The 21,763-nt window shown below is 41.7% G+C and overlaps 2 protein-coding genes across 5 annotated transcripts in view; one reads left to right on the plus strand and one right to left on the minus strand.

Moving 5' to 3' along the window:
• The window catches only part of LOC101284368 (zinc finger protein 211-like), a 274,839-nt gene extending 259,837 nt beyond the window's left edge, over positions 1–15,002 (minus strand). Inside the window, exon 1 of one of the 4 annotated variants that reach the window (XM_049703237.1) lies at positions 14,263–15,002. In XM_049703237.1, coding sequence (XP_049559194.1) covers positions 14,263–14,580 — 318 coding nt within the window. In that variant the 5' untranslated portion in view covers positions 14,581–15,002. The remainder of the gene's footprint in view (positions 1–14,262) is intronic. The other 3 variants (XM_049703232.1, XM_049703233.1, XM_049703231.1) reach the window with 3 other exon arrangements.
• LOC101283876 (zinc finger protein 551) overlaps positions 1–21,763 on the plus strand; it is a 270,119-nt gene that overhangs the window by 168,074 nt on the left and 80,282 nt on the right. The window lies entirely within an intron of this gene.

The following is a 21,763-nucleotide window of genomic DNA, read 5'->3' on the forward strand; positions in this document are numbered from 1 at the left end:
TTCTCCCTGGTGTGAGTGATCTGTTGCTGGAGATGTCCCAAGGTGGCCAGAAAGTCTTTCCCTACTTCCTCACAGGTAAAGGGCTTCCTTGACACATGGCATTTGCAGCTTTTCACAAACAAGGCCCTGACTACAGCATTACTGAAGGATTTCTCTGCCATGTGCTGCTTCTGGTGTTTTAGGTTTGCACTAAAATGAAACCGTTTCATACATATTCTACACCTGAACACTTTCTGTCTGTGTTGTGTTTCTTCATGCTCAGCCAAGTGAAAAATACTTCTCAAGACCAGACTACACGTCTCACTGGAGTAGTTCTTCTGGGAAAACAAAGGTGCCTTAGGAGTCCTGGCCTATGACATGCTTATAGAAATGCTTTGTTGAAAGGGTGCTTCTGCATCCTTTGCTCCACAGCAGCAACATGAATGCAAATAAATGATGGTGAAACACACGCAAATAAACATGTTGACTTCATAGGGAGGGGGCAACATCATCATAAAGGTAATGTGTCACGTCTAGGAAAGGGTCTACAGGATGCTTTTCCAGAAAGGAGATTTGTAATTCCACTGGGGAAGTGGCTACTAGGCATGAATGTGCCTCTAAGGCAAAAGAATGATACACTACACCAGGGGAAGGACATTAGGATAGGGTGCAGCACCAAGTAGAGAGGCATATTCTAGAACTTGTTCATATGCCAGAGGATTCCTGCAGGACCTATTCTGCTAGTGACGTGACACTGTGTAGAAGCATATGTCCAAACCCAGCAGAAACCAACTGCAGTAGAATAGCTGCTGTTCAAGGCCAATTTAAGGATGTGTGGACACCTCATAGCACATGCGGACCAAAGCTGCAGAGCAGGAGAGGAGGAGATATGAGAGTAATGGCTGAGATTTGAAGTCCAGAGACATGGGTCTTGTCTCTGGGCTGGAAGTCAGAGTAGATATCACAGTGAAGTAAAACTGACTAGTCAGCACAGGCTTAACAGTGGGGAAGGGAAGTACACATGGGCTGTGGTGTGGGCAAAAACATACTGGTTAAATGAGAAACATTCCTGGTATGATCTGAACACAGTACTGATGTAACACCCTCCAGGTTCACCAGGGCAAGGTACATGTGAGTTCACATTGCAGACTTGGCTATTGAGAATCCCTATAATTTTTGGTGTCCCTGACCTCAGCTGACAGCTGCAGAGCCACTACATGGCTGGTCCCTTCTGACAGCCCAAACTGCCACACCCCACCTAGCCAGTGATCTTGTAACCAACCTAAGTTAAGGTCTTTCCCTATCAAAACAAGTCTGAAAATCCGGATGATGTGACTGATCCATCAAATGCAGAAACATGAAAAAAAGGCTCCAAGAAACATGGAATATCAAGGAAACAAGACATCACCAAAGGAGCATAAGTTTCCAGCAAGTGAACCCAAAGAAATGCATATCTATAAACAACTGGACAAAGATTTCAAAATAAATGTTTTAAGGAAGCTCCAGGAGAACACAAACAGAAACTCAATGAAAGCAGGAAAAAAATACACAAACAAATCAACAGGTTCCAAGAATGGGAGTTCCTTGGCAGTCCAGTGGTTAGGGCTTCACACTCCCACTGCATGGGGTACAGGTTCCATCCCTGGTCAAGGAACTAAGATCCCACATGCCACATAGTGCAGCCAAAAATAACAACAACAAAAAAAACCCAAGAAGTTCCGAGATAGGAAAAAAAAGGAAAAGGAATTAAATTTTGCAGCTGAAGAACACAATGAATGAAATGAAAAATACAACAGAGAACAGCAAACTTGATCAAGCAGGAGAAAAGTCTGTGACCTTGAATCAGGTGATTTGAAATTATCCAGCCAGAGGGAAAAAAGACTGAAGAAAGCCTATGTAAATTATGGGATACCATTAAGAGAAATAATATTCGTATTGTGGAAGTGCCACAAGAAGTGACAGAGAAAGGAGCAGAAAGCTTATTTAAATAAAAAATGGTGGAAACAATCAACCAAATCAAGAGAGAGGTGTGGACATGCAGGTACATTATGTGCATAGGTCCCCATCCAGATTCAATCCAACAAGATCTTCACTGAGATAACAGTGAAATGAAAGCTTGAAAAGTCAAAGAGAATTTTGAAAGCAGTAATAAAAAAAATCCCATAACATATAAGAGAAGCCCTGTAAGGCTATAAGCACATTTCTCAGCAGAACTCATGCAACCTAGGAGAGAGTGGGACATTAAATTCAGAATGCAGAAGAAAAAAATCCTGGCAACTAAGAAATACTTTATCTAGCAAAGCTGTCCTTCAGAAATGAAGGAGTGATAAAAACTCTCCTGCACAAACAAAAGCTGAGACAGTTCATTACCATTCAACCTGCCTTACCAGAAATGCTAAACGGAGCTTTTCAAGCTGAAAAGAGAACACTAACCAGTAACAGGAAGATACACAAAAATATAAAGCACAGTGGTAAAGGTTAAGTATATACTCAAATTCAGAATATGCTAACACTGTAACATGGTGGTGTGGTAATCATTTAATACTAGTATAAATGACAAAAGACAAAAATATTAAAAATTACTACAGCCACAATTATTTCTTAATAACCACAAGTATAAAAAGATATATACTGTCACACCAAAAACATAAATGCAGGGACTTCCCTGGTGGCGCAGTGGTTAAGAATCCACCTGCCAATGCAGGGGACATGGGTTTGAGCCCTGGACTGGGAAGAACCCACATGCTGTGGAGCAACTAAGACCGTGTGCCACAACTACTGAGCCTGTGCTCTAGAGCCCATGTGCCACTACTGAAGCCCACATGCCTAGAGCCCATGTTCTGCAACAAGAGAAGCCACTGCAATGAGAAGTCTGCACACTGCAACAAAGAGTAGCCCCGCTCACCGCAACTGGAGAAAAAAGCTCACGGGCAGCAACGAAGACCCAACACAGCCAAAAATAAAAAAAATTTTTTTTAAATGTAGGGCTTCCCTCATGGCACAGTGGTTGAGAGTCCACCTGCCGATGCAGGGGACATGGGTTCGCGCCCTGGTCCAGGAGGATCCCACATGCCACGGAGCGGCTGGGCCTATGAGCCATGGCTGCTGGGCCTGCATGTCCAGAGCCTGTGCTCTGCAACGGGAGAGGCTACAACAGTGAGAGACCCATGTACCACACACACACACAAAAAATGTAAATGCAAAAGGGGTGAGATACTAAAAGGGGATTTTTCCCCTTTTATTTATTTATTTTTATTGAAGCATAGTTGATTTACAATGTTGTATTAATTATTGCTATACAGCAAAGTGATTCAGTTATACATATATATACGTTCTTTTTTAAAATATTATTTTCCTTTATGGCTTATCAGAGGATACTGAATATACTTCTCTGTACTATATGGTAAGACTTTGTTGTTTATTCATTCTATATTTAAAAGCTTACACCTGGGAATTCCCTGGTGGTCCAGCGGTTAAGAATCCACCCTCCAATGCAGGGGACGTGGGTTTTATCCCTGGTTGGGGAACTAAGATCCCACATGCCACAGGGCAACTAAGACCGCGTGGCTCAACTAGAGACCTTGCGTGCCACAAACTATAGAGCCCATGCACTCTGTAGTCCGCATGTCACAATTGTACAGCCCGCATGCTCTGGAGCCCGTAATCACAAATAGAGAGAAGTCTGCGTGCCACAACAAAGATCCCGTGTGTCGCCATTAAGACCCAACGGAGCCAAAATAAACAAATAAATAAATAAATTTTAAGGAAAAAACAGCTTACACCTGCTAACCCCAACCTCCCACTCCATCCCTTTCCCAACCCCCTCCCTCTTAGCAACCACCAGTCTGTTCTCTATCTCTGTGATTCTGTTGCTGTTTCATAGATAGGTTCAGTTGTGTCATATATTAGACTCCACATATAAGTGACATCATATGGTATTTGTATTTCTCTTTCTGATTTACTTCACTTAATATGATAATCTCTAGGTCCATCTATGTTGCTGCAAATGTCAAACTTCCTTCTTTATGGCTGAGTAGTATCCCATCGTATATGCTGGGTTGGCCAAAAAGTTCGTTTGGGTTTTTCTATAAGATGTTACGGAAAAACCTGAATGAACTTTCTGTCCAACCCAATATATACCACATCTTTTTAAACCATTCATCTATTGATGGGCATTTAGGTTGTTTCCATGTCTTGGCTATTGTGAATAGTGCTGCTATGAACATTTGGGTGCATATATCTTTTTTTTTTTTTTTTTAATTTTGTATCCTGCAACTTTATTGTATTCACTGATGAGTTCTAATAGTTTTTTGGTGGTGTCTTAGGATTTTCAATGTATAGTAACATACCATCTGCAAACAGTGACAGGTTTACTTCTTCCTTCCCAATTTGGATTCCTTTTATTTCTTTTTCTTGTCACATTGCTTTGGCTAGAACTTCCAACACTATGTTGAATGAAAGTGGCAAGAGTGGGCATCTTTGTCTTGTTCCTGATCTTCATCTTTTCCCCACTGAGTGTGATGTTAGCTGCCAGCTTGTCATATATGGCCTTTATTATGTTGAGGTATGTTCCCTCTATACCCACTGTCTGGAGAATTTTATCATAAATGGTATCGAATTTTTGTCACAAGGTTTTTCTGCATCTATTGAGATGATCATATCATTTTTATTCTTCAGTTTGTTAATATGGTGTATCACCTTGATTGATATGCAAATATTGAGCCATCCATCCATCGCTGGAATAAATCCCACTTGTTCATGGTGTATGATCCTTTTAATGTATTGTTGAAATCAGTTTGCTAATATTTTGTTGAGGATTTTTGCATCTATGTGCATCAGTGATATTGGTCTGTGATTTTCTTTTTTTGTGATATCTTTGTCTGGTTTTGTATCAAGGTGATGCTGGCCTCATAGAATAAGTTCAGAAGCATTTCTTCCTTGGTAATTTTTTGGGATAGTTTAAGAGGGATAAATATTAACTCTTCTGTAAATGTTTGGTAAAATTCACCTATAAAGCCATCTGGCCCTGGAGTTTTATTTGTTAGGAGTTTCTTTAGTACTGATTCAATTCATTACTAGTAATTTGTCTGTTAATAGTTTTTATTTCTTCCTAATTAATTCTTGGGAGATTGTACATTTCTAGGAATTAGTCCATTTCTTCTAGGTTATTTATTTGCATATATTTGTTTGTAGTAATCTTTTATGATTCTTTGTATTTCTGTGATGTCAATTATAAGTTCTCCTTTTTCATTTCTAATTTTATTGAGAATAAATAATCTCTTTATCTTGATGAATGTAGCTATAGGTTTATTAATTTTGTTTATCTTTTCAAAGAACCATCTCTTAGTTTCATTTGATCTTTTCTATTTTTTTAGTCTCTATTTTATTTGATTCTGCCTTGATATTTATTATTTCTTTCTTCAACTATCATTGGAAGTAAAATATCTATACTAACAAAACTATAAGGCATTAATGAAAGAAACTGAAGACAACCCAAACAAATGGAAAGATACATTGTGTTCATGGATTGGAAGAATTAATATTATTAACAAAACCATACTACACAAGGCATATATCTTTTTGAATTATAGTTTTATCTGGATATATGCCCAGGAGAGGGATTGCTGGATCATATAGTAATCCTTTTAGTTTTCTGAGGAACCTGCATACTGTTTTCCACAGAGGCTACACCAACTTACATTCCCAACAAGAGTGTAGGAGGGTTCTAGAATGGGACTTTCTGTATAGAACTGACATTAAGTTGTTATCAGCTTAAAATACTGTTATGTTTCATGCAAATCTGATGGTAAACACAAAAGCAAAAACCTACAGTAGATACACAAAAGAGAAAGAGAAAGGAATCAAAGAACACTGCTACCGAAAACTATCGAATCACAAAGGAAGAAAGTGAGAAAGAAAAAAAGAACTACAAAAATTAACAATATGGCAATTAGAAAGTCCTTACAAAATTCTCTCCATTCAGAAGACACACAGTGACTGAGGATAAAGCCTTCAAGAGACTCACATCAGCTTTAAGGACACAAATAGGCTAAAAGAGAAGAAATTGAAAAAAAACTCCATACAAATGGAAACCAAAAAACAGTAGCTTATACTTATAAATAGTCTACATTTAGACAAGAAAAATAAACTTCAACTCAAAACCTACCACAAGAGACAAAAAAAGTCATTAAATAATGATAAAGGTGTTGACGCATCAAGAGAACAGAACATATTATAAGTAATATGCATCTAACACCAGAGAACTTAAATGTATAAGGCAAACACTAAGAAAGTGGAAAGTAGAAAAGAAAGCAATGAAATAGTATTAGCAGACTCCAATACACATCTTTTGAGAAAGGGTAGATTAACCAAATAGAAAATCAATAAGGAAATATTTAATGACATTTTAGCTCAAACATTGACCAAATACTGAATGGAACTTTAGACCACCTCAACCTAACAAACATACACAGAATATGCAATTCAACTACAGCAGAATACATTCTTTTCAAGTGGACACAGAACTCTCTATGAAAGATCATATTTTAGGTCACAAAACAAGTCTTAACACATTTAAGAAGACTGAAATCATATCAAGAATCTTATCCAGCCATGAGGGTTGGAAACTACAAATCAGTAACATAATATATTTGTGAATGCGGGAAAGTTCAAACATATATGAACATTAAACAACACATTCCTGGGACTTCCCTGGTGGCGCAGTGGATAAGACTTCATGCCCCCAATGCATGGGGCCCGGGTTCAATCCCTGGTCAGGGAACTAGATCCAACATGCATGCCACAACTAAGAGTTCATATGCCACAACTAAGGAGCCCATGTGCCACAACTAAGGAGCTGGCAAGCCTCAACTAAGGAGCACACATGCTGCAACTAAGACCCCATGCAACCAAATAAATATTAAAAAAAACACCACATTCCTGAACCATTAATGTGTTGAAGAAAAAAATCAGAAGGAAAAGTAAAATTATCTTGAGACAAAGTAAAATGGATCAAAACATACCAAAACTTATGTGATGCAGCAAAAGAATTTCTAAAAGCAAACCTGATAGCAATAAATGCCTATAATAAGGAAAAAGAAAAATCTAAAATACACAAACTCACTTTACACTACAAGGAACTAGGAAAACAAACAACTAAGCTCAAATGTAGAAGGAAGGAAATAACAAAGGTCAGAGCAGAAATAAAATACAGACTGAAGAAACAATAGGAATGTTAACAAAGCTGAGAGCTGGTTTTTGAAAAGAACCAAAATTGACAAACCTTCAGCTACATTAAATTAGAAAAGAGGAGACTCAAATAAATGAAATCAGAAATGGAGGAGATATTACAACTGATATTATAGATACATAAAGATCATAAAAAACTATAATGAACAATTAAATGCCAACAAACTGGATAAAGTAGAAGAAATTCTTTGAAACAAACAACCTAGCAGCACTAAATCATGAAGAAAAAAAATCTAAATAGGTCAGTAACAAGTAAGGAAACTGAATCATTAATCAAAAATCTCCCAACAAGCTAAGCAACAAGGATATATTTTACAGCACAGAGAAATACAGCCATTGTTTGCCATCCTTCCTTCCTTCCTCCCTCCCTCCCTTCCTTGGGTCTTCATTGCTGCATGCGGGCTTTCTCTAGTTCCGGTGAGCAGAGGCTACTCTTTGTTGCAGCGTGCAGGCTTCTCATTGCAGTGGCTTCTCTTGTTGTGGAGCACGGGCTCTAGGTACACAGGCTTCAGTAGCTGTGGTATGTGGGCTCAGTAGTTGTGGCACACAGGCTTAGCTGCTCTGCAGCATGTGGGATCTTCCCAGACCTGGGCTCAAACCCATATCCCCTGCACTGGCAGGTGGATTCTTAACAACTGCACCCACACACTGCAACGAAGAAGCCCATGCGCCTAGAGCCCATGCTCCACAACAAGAGAAGCCACTGCAATGAGAAGCCCGCTGACCACAATGAAGAGTAGACCCTGCTAGCCACAACTAGAGAAAACCCGCACACAGCAACGAAGACCCCATGCAGCCAAAAATAAATAAATAAATTTACTTAAAAAAAAAAAAAGATGCCCATTGTCCTCATTTCTATTCAGTACTGTTCTGGAAGGCCTACCCAGAACACTTGGTCAAGAGAAAATAGTAGTAATAATAAAATCATAAAAGAAGTAAAACTGTGTCTGCAGAAGGTATGATCTTATATATAGAGTACCCTAAAGACTCCCCTCTAAAACTGTTACAAATATTAAACAAATTCAGTAAAACTGCAGGATACAAAATCAATATGCAAAAATCAGTTGCATTTTTATAAACTAAGAATGAAATATTGGAATAAGAAACTAGGAAAGCAATCACATTTACAATATCAAAACCAATAAAATACATATGAATAAATATAACCAAGGAAGTAAAAGATCTGGACCCTGAAAATTATAAGACACTGATAAAAGCAAGTGACACAAATAAATGAAAAGATATCCAATGTCCTTGTACAGGAAGAATTAATAATGTTACAATGTCCACACTACCCAACACGATATACAGATTCAATGCAATTCCTTTCAAAATCACAATGCAATTTTTCACAGAAATAGAACATGAATCCTAAAGTTCATATGGAGCCACAAATGACCTCAAAGAGCCAAAGAAATCTTGAGCAAGAAGATCAGAGCTGAAGATATCAAACGTCCCGATTTTGAAATACATTGTGAAGCTGTAGTAATCAAAACAGTATGGTACTGTCATAAAAACAGACACATAGAGGAATGGAACAGGATAAAGTACCCAGGAAAAAGTCCCAAACATATATGGTAAACTAATCTTTGACAAGGGTGCAAAGAACACAGGATGGGGAAAGGACAGTCTCTTCAATAAAACGTGTTGGGAAAACTGGATATTCACATGCAAAACAATGAAACTGGACCCCTACTACTACTAATAATTAACTCAGAGTAGATTGAAGAGTTAAACAGAAGACATGAAAATGTCAAACTCCTTGGGGGAAAAAACAGAATACGCTACGTGGCAGTTGTCTTGGTAATGACTCTTTTTTTTTTTAATACAACATGAAAAGTACAGGGGAAAAAAATAACAAGTGAAACTGCATCAACCGAAAAAGCTTTTCTCCATAGCAAAAGAATCAAAAAAATAATAGGGCTTCCCTGGTGGCGCAGTGGTTGAGAGTCCGCCTGCCGATGCAGGGGACACGGGTTCGTGCCCCGGTCCAGGAAGATCCCACATGCTGCGGAGCGGCTGGGCCCGTGAGCCATGGTCACTAAGCCTGTGCGTCCTGAGCCTGTGCTCTGCAATGGGAGAGGCCACAACAGTGAGAAGCCTGCGTACCACAAATAAATAAATAAATAAATACAAATAATAATGCCACCTACAGAATGGGAGAAAATATTTGCAAGCCATGTACCTAATAAAGGGATAATATTTTAAACATGTAATGTACTCATACAAATCAGCAGAAACAGAATAATCTGATTAAAATATGGGCAGAGGGTCTTAACTAAGCAAACTGTTTCTTGGTGTGCTCTCCCACTTGCTGTTGTGCTATGTCTCTAGCAATAAACTTTGTACCTATTTTTACAAAAAAAAAAAAATGGGCAGAGGATCTGATTAGGCATTATTCCAAAGATGATATACAAATGGCTAACAAGTATATGAAAAATTGATCTTCCTCGCTAATAATCAGGGAAATGTAAATCCAAACCACAATGAGATATTACTGTATAACTGTTAGGATGGCTATCATCAAAAAGTCAAGAGGGTGGGATGAAATGGGAGATTGGGATTGACATATATACACTATTGGTACTGTGTATAAAGTAGGTAACGAATAAGAACATACTGTATAGCACAGGTAACGCTACTCAATGCTCTATGGTGACCTAAATGAGAAGGAAATCCAAAAAAGAGGGGATACATGTATATGTATAGCTGATGCACTTTGCTGTACAGTACAAACTAACAAAATACTGTAAAGCAACGATACTCCAGGAAAGAAAGAAAGAAAAATAGAGAGAAAGAGAGAGAGAGGAAGGAAGAGAAGAAAGAAAGAAAGAGAGAAAGAAAGAGAGAGAGAAAGAAAGAAAGAAAAGGAAGGAAGGAAGGAAGGAAGGAAGGAAGGAAGGAAGGAAGGAAGAAAGAAAGAAAGAAAATGGAAGGGAAGGGAGGGAGGGAGGAAGACAGAAAGACAAGAGTTAAGGGTTGGCAAAGGTATACAGATAAGGGAACCCTTGTACACTTGGTAGCAAGATAAACTGGTACAGGCATTATGGATAAACAGTATGGAAGTTCCTCAAAAATTCAAAACAGAAGTGTCATACGATCCAGCAGTTCCATTGCTTGGAATATAGCCCAAAGAAATGAAATCCAAAGGGGAAAAGATAACCTGCACTGTCACGTTCACAGCAGCATTATGGATAATACACAAGATATGGAAACAACCTGAGTGTCCATCTACGTAGGGATGGATAAACAAGGTGTGATATACTCACACACACACATGCATGCCTTGAATATTATTTAGCCTTAAAAACAAAGGAAGTCCTGCCATATGGGACAACATGGATGAACCAGATGGACATTATGCCAAATAATGTATGATATCACTTACATGTAGAATTTAAAACAAACAAAAACGTTGAACTCAGAGAAACAGAGAGTAGAAGGCCGGGGCTGTGGGATGGGACAAATGGCAAGGTGTTGCTCAAAAAGCACAAATCTTCAGTTACAAGATGATACAGATCATTAAATATACTGCAGGACTACAGACCTCAAATTCTTCCCCATGAGGATCCAGTACATCAAATATTGGTGTTGCAGGGGAGAGAAGAAGGAACAGCGAACAACCCAGCCATACTGAGCACAGCAACTACCCAGAAAGCTGGAGAAACAAGCAGTGCCTGAGGTCCACATGTCACAAGGACAGAGCATCCCCAGAGAAAAGGGGGGTGAGCCAGAATACAGAGCTCCCTCCAGGTCACTGGGAAGGCTGTGAGAGTTTTACCCAGTGAGGATATGATGTAAAGTTTTCCAGCATCACATCGTGGTACAAGTGCCTCTGAACCTCATCAAGGAGCCTCTATTCCTCCCACGAGAAGTACACGGCGATATCTTCAAAGGTCATACTATCCTGTCAACATGGGGACAGATGAAACAATGAACACTCTGAGAACCCACAGTCCATCACCTCATACATCTACCCCACTATCATCCTCCTCCCAAGCTTCCCACCTCAAAGGAGATACCAGGACCTGGTGCTACTGATGCTCACTCTTTCCTCAGTTCCCATGAACCACTGCATTCAGCCCTCAGCAATAACAGTCAGGGAGACATATAGATGGTATATAAGCTCTGGGCCTGGCTAGCAGAGCCCCATCGATCCTGCCAAGCAATTCCCCTGAAGTCTCTCAGACTGTACATACAAGACAGTCAAACCTGGGCTCATGCTTCACCACTAAGTCCCCAATACCAGGGCCATGGGGCTATCAGCACATCATTCTATAGACTCTCACTCTCTAACATCATCACTCCCCAGGGTTACACTCCCAGTTCTGCCACCTCCCTGCTCTACAACACAGGCATTTCCCTCTACTCACTCATTAACGTGGCCCATAGCTTCCAGAGAGTCCTTGACACTCAAACACAACTCAGTACCATCCGAGATCTCTGATGAATCCCAATACAAGGGAAAGTCCCACATGCAACTTTGCAGGCCTCTCCACCTGCTTCTGATCCTTGCTTCAATATTAGCCACTCAGAACCACATGTGAATTACAGACACCCATGACATTCTTCTACTTCTGTGATGCACTGTCTGATTGCCTGTCCCCTCAACAGTCACAACTCTCCTCTCTCTACTCAAACTTCCTCACAACCCCAGCCCTTGCAATCTCCCTGCCAGGCATAAAGACTTTCACAAATGACCATTTACCCTGGATCTTATCCACCAGCAAGACTAAAACACTCTAGACCCCAACAAGGCTCACTACACGATTCTGGAGAATATGGACAGTAGTGAACTAGCAGGAGCCCTGTCCTCAGTGTCAAATTGTCTCAATTATTTCTCTGCCTCCCAAACCACGTATTTTGCACCCATTCATCCCATGGAAGCCTTGGCCACCTGCCAGATCATCTTCTCTCCCAGACCATCCAGAGCCATTCTCTCTCTCACCTGTTTGTTATACTCAGGAACCTCAACCAGGTGCCACTCCTGGGCATGCACCCGAGTCTTTCTGACCTGCTAATAGCATTACGACTCTAACCTGCATTCTACTTTTGATTTTTTTTTTTTTTTTTTTTTGCGGTACGCGGGCCTCTCACTGCTGTGGCCTCTCCCGTTGCGGAGCACAGGCTCCGGACGCGCAGGCTCAGCGGCCATGGCTCATGGGCCCAGCCGCTCCGCGGCATGTGGGATCCTCCCAGACCGGGGCACGAACCCGTGTCCCCTGCATCGGCAGGCGGACTCTCAACCACTGCGCCACCAGGGAAGCCCTGCATTCTACTTTTGAAATGTCATCCACATCTCTGCTCTGGTCCTTATAATAGCCACCACTCTTGAGAGTCTTCATCCTGAGCCCTTCCCTAAATTTGAGACATACATGTTCAGCTGCCCATTTAATGGCTCCACTCACTGTACGCTGAAACACCCCAGACCCATAAAGAGACCAAAACAAAATTTCTGATACGCACAAGGAAATAAGCATACTGCATCTGTCACATCCAAGTTGATGAAGGATCCATTCCTTCAGCTCCTAGGGCCAAAAACCCTGGAGTCATCCCTAACCTCTCCCTTACCTACAAGATCCAAAAATCTACTTGGCTCTTTTTTAAAAATATACTTAGAATCCAAACTTGTCTCCTACCTTCATGGCCACAGTTCTGTTCCTTCAACACTCAACTGGATTACAAGAGTAACCTCTTCCTGGGCTCACTGCCTCCTTCCTTAACTCCATAGTCTTTTCTCGTCTCTCCAGGCAAATGCAGCCTACTGAACCCTGGTTAGTACCAACACTTCCTCTTATTCAAATCTCTCATTACTTCCATAAATGATGCCCAACTTCTCAGACAGCCACATCATAGGCCTGATTACCAGGTCCCCTGCTCTTTGTTCCTAACTGAAAGAATGAAGACCTGCTGTACCCTGTTCCCAACTCAGTCACACCTCCAAGCACTTGCACATGCTAGTATCTGTTCCTGGGATAACGTTCCATACAGGTTCCAACTGTTTATACAGGTTGTCAGGAAAGTGAACACCTGTATTTACCCTTGTCCTGCACACAGGACCCACAGCTTGAGAATATCCTCAGGGCCCACACAGCTAAGAGCTGAGAATATATCAAGAGAAGACTCTCAAGACACAATACCCAGCCACTCTATGGGTGGTGTCATTACCAGTGAGGGACTGGGACACCCTCTCTTGCCTTGTGTAGGATCCTTAAGTGCTTTTTCAACGTTCAGAACACGTGGGAAGTGAAAGGCAACCACGGCTGGGCTCCATGTGCGCAGGACTCCCATGTATTCCCACCCGACCCTGGAACCTGGACCTCGGGTAACTTACTAACGTCTGTGTTTCAATCTTAGAGCTGCCTCTTACCAGATCTCTGACCTTGGACAAAGGCTCTACTTCTCTCTGTCTCAATGTCTTCGTCACCCACATTCCAGTCTGTTCCCTCTCTGAGCAGCATTTTGATAACTTTTAAAACCCTAACACATGGGGCTTCCCTGGTGGCGCAGTGGTTGAGAGTCTGCCTGCCGATCATGGGACACGGGTTCGTGCCCCGGTCCGGGAGGATCCCACATGTTGCGGAGCGGCTGGGCCCGTGGGCCATGGTCACTGAGCCTGCATGTCCGTAGCCAAAAATAAAAATAATAATAATAAAAAAAAACCCTAACACATAATGGGTCCCTCTTCTGTCCACTAACCTCCACGGCCTCCAGGTCCCTCAGAATAAGGAACAACCTCTCTGCCGGTCCACGTGCCACTCCGGCTCACTCTGTTTCCTGCAGACATCAGATGGACCCCAGGTTTCCCGAATCCTCCCGCCTCAGCCCGACCTCCAAGACTTTGCACCTGGCGGTCCCTCCGCCTGCCACCCTCTCCCACGCGCCATCACACTGTCAGAAACAGGGCCCCACCCAGGACCGCCTCACAGTCCTGGACACAGCCTGGGCTGCGGGGACATGAGTAGGCGCCCTGCACTCGGGGCTTTAGTGTCTGGTGGAGTGAGGGCGGTGAGGGCCCGGAGGCCGAGCAACTACCTGAGGCGGGTCCCTCAGTGCCGCCGCCGCAGACGCCATAGCAGTCCGTGGGCGGAGTGGGGCCGGGAGCGGCGAGAGAGGAGGTGGGACGCGGGGATGGCGGTCCGTCTCCCGGGCCTGACGCGGGGCAGTCCGGGCTGTGTCGCCGAACCTCAGACCCGCCTCTATGGTGCGCAGACAGCGCCTCCTCTCGCGCTTTTTCAGTCCCGTCACCCCGGTACCCCGTAGCCAGAACAGACCCAGGGCAGTTAAAATGGACACCACAAGGAGGAGGCCGGAAGTCCTGCCCTGACGTGAAGAATTCTCCCGGAAATGCATTTATCCTGGTGGTCCTTGGCTTACCTCGGCGCAGGATCTTCCGGGTAATGTAGTTCGCGGGGCTTTACAAGTCGCCGCAAAGGGGGTTCTCCTTTCTGACCAACCAGAACTTTTGCCAAGCGGCACCGGGAGGGATGCTGGAAAGCAGTCATCCTACCTCGAGGAAGGGAGGGGCTCTGTTCGTTGTTAAGTGCAGCAAAGTGACAAAATTTCAGACTTCGTGATGCTCACTCAGCCCTTAGAAAGTAAAAATATTATTTGAGATGCTCTCAAATGTACAGATCTAAATGGCCATATTATTACAGAGTCATTCAGACATGACTCAGTGCGTAGCTGGACACATTATATAACTGTTCTTCAAATGTATCTGAAGCCATAGTCAGTTTTATGAGTTGTATTATGATAGGCTATGAGCAAGAGAAATCAGTCCGTACAGGGCCATGACTGTGAAGAAAGAAGATGGATATTCTAAATTAGGTGGACAAGCAGAAGTTTTACCTCTGGTTCCACACAAAGCTTCTCTCTTGCCTATAGAGTCGGTGATTGTGTCCTACCCATTAAGAAACACTTTCATCCATATAATATCTTATTCCATTTCCTAATATAAACTCAATTCCTTTTAGTGTACAGACATCTATCTCAAACGGAGAGCAACTTAACTAACGTCATTTTGGTATGTGCCAATAGCTGCAACTTTCAGAGGCGCAGCACGTGTGGAAGGGAGTATCTGAACACTCATATTAAAGAGGGTATCTTAAGCTTATGATCTCGTGTCCTTGCTGGTAAGTGATTATCATTTTCCAGTGATTGCAGGTAGAGTTCTTCATGGGGAAATGAGATAATATCAGAAAAACAGTTTTGAAATGCAGGTGTCGGAAAGTTATTAATAGTTATGTAGTTATTCAAAGACAGGGGCAGATATCGCTCTGGGGAAATAGCAGATGATGTTGAAGACAGTTAATACTTCAGAGAACTTTTGGTAGGGCTTTTATTTTTGAAAATATTAATACCGGCTTGGAGAAAGAATTGGAGTGGACGTTAAGAGTAGTCAGACTAGTAAAAGTTAACAAGAATATCGGGTGTCATGTTTATTCACGGTTCTCATAAATTTTCATTGAACAAAATACTCAGTGTCAGGCACTGTTTCAGGTGTATGAGAACCATGACAGACGAAAACCTCTATTTTCATGCAGCTTAAACTCTTCAATGAACACAGAAAGGAAACATGAAAGAAAAAGTGTGTAACTTTATAGTAAGTTTTAGTGTGATATTAGAAAGTTCAAAGACTCATCTGCATATCATCTAAGTCAGATATGAATGAGACTCAAAGTACAATCAACCCTGAGGCAAAACTGCTCTCCAGCTGTGAAACCAAAAGTTCCATGCTTCCAAAATGTAATAGTGGGACAGGCATAGGATAGAAATTTCCATTACAAATGGGGGGAATGGGAAATAAAGGTGTGAGGGGTCCTAAACAAGCCCCAAACCTAGCAAAGCAAACATCATGAGATCTTATGGCTCATAAATAATCTTTGGCTCAATGCTGCACCTTCCAGACCCACTGGAGTAGTGGTCCTATCCCTGCAACTGTGCTGGATGGGTACTGCCCCCAGAAGTCTGCCTGGTGGAAATCCCACATCCAGGGTTCCAGTTGGTTTCACCTCCAAGACATTGGGGTGAGTGCTGTCGGTGTGGGCCATTGTCGTGGTTGTGGAGGTGGGAGAAGTTAATGAATTTTTGAATCAGTTTTTTAAAACAGGACAGCCAGACTCCCCTCGTGGTGTGGTGGTTAAGAATCCACCTACCAATGCGGGGGACACGGGTTCGAGCCCGGGTCCGGGAAGATCCCACATGCTGTGGAACAACTAAGCCCATGCACCACAACTACTGAGCCTGTGATCTAGAGCCCGCGAGCTACAACTATTGAACCCAAGTGCCACAACTACTGAAGGCCACACACCTAGAGCCCATGCTCCACAACAAGAGAAGCCACCGCAATGAGAAGCCTGAGCACCGCAACAAAGAGTAGCTGCCCTCTGCAACTAGAGAAAGACTGCGTGCAGCAACAAAAATCCAAATGCAGCCAAAAATAAATAAATAAATTTCTAAAACGGGACAGCATGGTTTTTCGGATTGTGATGTTGAGAGAAAGTAAGGTAGGAGTCAGGTATGACACCAAGATTTTTCGTGTTGGGAGGTGGAAGGATGGAAGCTCCATCAGCTGTGTTGGGTGTTCCATAATGGAAATAATTCTCATTAAGGATATCAGCAGTTTTCTTTTTGGCCAAGTTGACGGTATGAGATATTTCATAGAACAAAAGAGTGGAGTTATTTAGCAGGCAGCTGGACACACAGACCTGGAACTATGGGAAGGGCTTCTGGATGGACACATCTACAAAACGTGGTAGACGGTTTGTGGACCAGGCGGAGCTTTTGTTAATAGTAGTAGGAGGAATCCTGAACATGATGGTAATGCCAATAGCAAATCAGAAAGAGGAGGGTGGGTGCCACAAGTGCATAGAGAGCTTGGGTACCTGGATGAAGGTGGGGGGGCATCATAAGCACTGGTGTGGGAGAGAGGATAATTTGTCAGGTGGCCAAGGCTGCTGAGGAATGTGTGGACATGGGATGGGTGTGGAGACACTTGTAACTGAGGCAAGATGACATTGAAGCCACCTGTTTATTCACTGCTCTACAGAATCACTAGGATTTTGTTGTGAGCCTTGGTGGTGCCTGGGGTGCTTCAGCCAAGCTGGCAGATTAGTTCATGGGCACAGTGGCTCTCTGATAGAGCAACTGGACCTGAAGTGAAGGGCCACTGGGGCTGGCTGGGTTTCAAATGAGGGTTAAGTGTACAGAGAAAGGCTGACAGGTCAGAATGGCTATCATCAAAAAGTCTACAAATAGGGAGTTCCCTGGTGGTCTAGTGGTTAGGATTCTGGGCTTCACTGCTGTGGCCTGGGTTCAATCCCTGGTCGGGAAACTGAGATCCCACAAGCCGCACAGCAAGGCAAAAGAAAAACCCAAAAAGTCTTTAAATAATAAATGCTGGAGAAGGTGTGGAAAAAAGGGGAACCCTCATACTGCTGGTGGCAACGTAAATCCATGCAGCCATTGTGGAAAACAGTATGGAGGTTTAAAAAACTAAAAATTACCACATGACACAGCAATTGCACTCTGGGGTATATATCCAAAAATACCAAAAACACTAATTCAAAAAGATACATGCACCCCAATGTTCACAGCAGCATAATTTACAATGGCCAAGATATGGAAGCAACCTAAATGCCCATCAATAGATGAATGGTTTAAAAAGATGTGGTATATATTGTGTTGGCCAAAAAGTTCATTCGGGTTTTTCCATAGCATCTTACAGAAAACCCCGAACGAACTTTTTGGCCAACACAATGTATGATGGGATACTACTTAGCCATAAAGAAGGAAATTTGATATTTGCAGCAACATGGATGGACCTAGAGATTATCATACAAAGTGAAGTAAGTTAGACAGAGAAAGACAAATACTGTATGATATCACTTATATGTGGAATATAAAAAATACAACAAACTAGTGAATATAACAAAAAAGAAACAGGCTCACAAATATAGAGAACTAATGGTTACCAGAGGGGAGACAGAAGGGGGAATGGGCTATAGAGGGGTAGAGGAGTAAGAGGTACAAACTATTAAGTATAAAATAAACTATGAGGATATATTGAACAACACGGGGAATATAGCCAATATTTTATAACTATAAATGGAGTATAACCTTTAAAAATTATGAATCAGGGGCTTCCCTGTTGGTGCAGTGGTTGAGAGTCTGCCTGCCAATGCAGCGGACATGGGTTCGTGCCCTGGTCCGGGAAGATCCCACATGCCACGGAGTGGCTGGGCCTGTGAGCCATGGCCACTGGGCCTGTGCGTCCAGAGCCTGTTCTCTGCAACGGGAGAGGCCACAGCAGTGAGAGGCCATGTACCACACACACACAAAAAAATTATGAATCACTATATTGTACACCTGTAACTTATATAATACTGTACAGCAACTGTACTTCAATTAAAATTAAAAATGTAAAAAAAAAGATTTTTCTTTTTTAATAAACTGAGGTATGCAAGTCATTACAAGCTAAGCCCCAATTTAAGGCCACAAAATATACTTTTGATTTTTGTAAATAAAAATTCAAGTGGGGGGCTTCCCTGGTGGCGCAGTGGTTTCGAATCCACCTGCCAATGCGGGGGACATGGGTTCGTGCCCCGGTCCAGGAAGATCCCACGTGCTGCAGAGTGGCTGGGCCCGTGAGCCATGGCCGCTGAGCCTGCGTGTCTGGAACCTGTGCTCCGCGGCAGGAGGGACCACAACAGTGAGAGGCCCGTGGACCACAAAAAAAAAAAAAAAAAAAATTCAAGTGGGGAGTTCCCTGGTGGCCTAGTGGTTAGGATTCTGGGCTCTCACTGCTGCGGCAAAATACAGTAAAACTAAAAATTTAAATGACAAAAATAACGTGTATAATGTAAAAAAAATTGTCTATAATATTTTCAGTATCCATAAAACCATAAAAACATTGGGCAACATTTTGCAACAGGCAATTTTTGTGAAAACTATCCAATTACTATACAATAATCTAATTTGTGAAAATTTCGTGTTTTTTTTTGTTTTTTTTTTAAATTTCATTTTGATTTCAAAATCTACCCATAACCAGCCAGAATTAAAGTGGACTGATAATTTTAAATGTTTCCAAAACATTCTGACTGTAGAATACTTATAGAATTATATATTTATTACTTTATCACATACTTTTATCAGCCACATTTCACTGAACTGGATTTTTAAAAAAGTAACTTGCAACCTTTCCAGAACATTCAAATGAATATTCATTGAAATAAGAATGTTTTCTAAGTAGTTATCTGTTGTTTATATCATATTAAATAAGCTATTTTTAAATAAACAAAACTTGCATTGAGTTTCAGGGGAAGGACAAAAAACTAATGAACAAAAAAACTTATGTGAAAAGACTATCTGGTATGTGAAATAGCATACTCTAATAGAATTGGTCATTTTGCATTTCAGCATAATAAATGAAATATGTTTAAAGAGGATCTGAAGAGAATTAATTTATCAGTTAGGGCAAACAGAAGTAAGAGATCTCTCAGTACACTTGCAAAAGAATCAAACTATTTCTGTGATAATCCATCAATTGATGAGTGTGCTCTCAATCTCGCAGAGTAAACGGATTCAGGAGAAATACGCTATAACAATGATACACATATGGATTGAGTAAAATTTCACAGTATATTTACATGGCATTTATATTAACTTACATGGCACTCTATAAAATGGAACAAAATGAGAATGTTACTAATACAATAAAAATACCAATAAATTAGAGTTAAGTACAATAAGAGAATTGTGAAAAGGAAACTTATGAAAATATTTTCTATTAAAATTTTAAATAAATACGCCACATACAAGCTCAAAATACAAACCCTGGAATTCAGGTGTTAAGTGCTCAGTGTTTTGTTACATTCATTGATCCTCTCAGGGGCCAAAGTTAACACCTTTATGTCCAAGTCAGCAAACTGAGGCTCAAGGAGCTTCAGCAAGTTGCCCAGATTATTTCCCACTGGGGTATCCACACGGAGACCTCAGTACCCAGCAGACCCCACCTCGATGCCTGTAAGTCCATGGGGGCTGACCCAGATCGTGGATTGTGAGATGCCTCATTTATTTCTGACATGTCCCTGGGGATAGAGGGGTCTGGGGCTAGAGGAATCTGAGGACATCAGGGGGAGCTAAAGGTGGCTGGCACCAGAATGTCACCTGCAAAGGGAGCTGCATAGGAATGGACAGCTCCCCTCCTCACATCTTTCAGTGGACCAGAGGCAGGTCAGATCCTAATCCCCACCTTACATAGGAGGAAACAGGCCTGGAGAGGAGTGTTTGCCTGTGGGTCCTTTCACTGGTCAGGGATACAGAATTAAACCCAGCAGCCTGGATGAGGACTTGTGGAGTCTGACCACTGATCTCTTCATCACCCGCCCCCCAGCCAGGCTTTGGGACTCAAAGGAAAGACCAGTCCATCCTGATGAAATCTGGTCCCTGGAACTTCCCTGGTGGTGCAGTGATTAAGAATCCACCTGCCAATGCAGGGGACACAGTTTCAAGCCCTGGTCTGGGAAGATCCTACATGCCACGGAGCAACAAAGCCTGTATGCCGCAACCACTGAGCCTGCACTCTAGAGCCCACAAGCCACAACTACTGAGCCTGTGAGCCACAACTACTGAAGTCCATGAGCCTAGAGCCTGTGCTCCACAACAAAGAGAAACCACCACAATGAGAAACCCGTGCACCACAATGAAGAGTAGTGTCCGCTCTTGCAACTAGAGAAAGCCCGTGAGCAGCAACAAAGACCCAACACAGCAATAGGTAGATAGATAGATAGATAGATAGATAGATAGATAGATAGATAGATAGATAGATAGATAGATAGATAAAGTAAATCTTGTCCCCATCTGCTCCAACCCACCAACTTCCACGGTGATATAAACCAGGAAAATGTGTAAGCACTATAAAACAAGGCTTTATTGTATTCTTCAGTGACTGAACTTAAGAATATAGAGAATATGTTAAAAATGTAGATTAAATTTAAAATGGTATATCTAAGTATCCACTGCATTATGAATACTGCAGATTTTTTTCAAGTCAGAAAATTCTGCCAGTAAAGTTACTCCATAAAGCAAAATCACTTTTTAAAAATATTAAAAGTATTTTAAAATGAGTGAAATTCCAACATACATCTTTGTTGTTTCATTGTCCTATTTGTTAAAGGAAGATAGCCAAGGGTCAATAAAGAAAAAGATTTCAGCAAATATTTTAACAAAGATACACAGCAAATGAATATCTGAAAAAACGCTCATCATGAATCCTTATGGAAACTCAAAAGTGAGGTAACTCTAAAAACTCAGTTAAAAGGCTAAAACTAACACAAATGATAAACCAAGTATTCAGTAGAATATGGAAGAAATGGAATTCTCATACATTGCTGGTAAGATGCAAAAGGTACAATCATTTTAGATCACAATATGTTAGTTTCTTCAAAAGTAAAACAGTTGTGGGACTTCCTTGGTGTTCCAGTGGTTAAGAATCTGCCTTCCAATGTAGGGGACAGGGAATCGATCCCTGGTT

This window comes from Orcinus orca, chromosome 20, assembly GCF_937001465.1.
Source record: "Orcinus orca chromosome 20, mOrcOrc1.1, whole genome shotgun sequence".
NCBI classification, from domain to species: Eukaryota; Metazoa; Chordata; class Mammalia; order Artiodactyla; family Delphinidae; genus Orcinus; species Orcinus orca.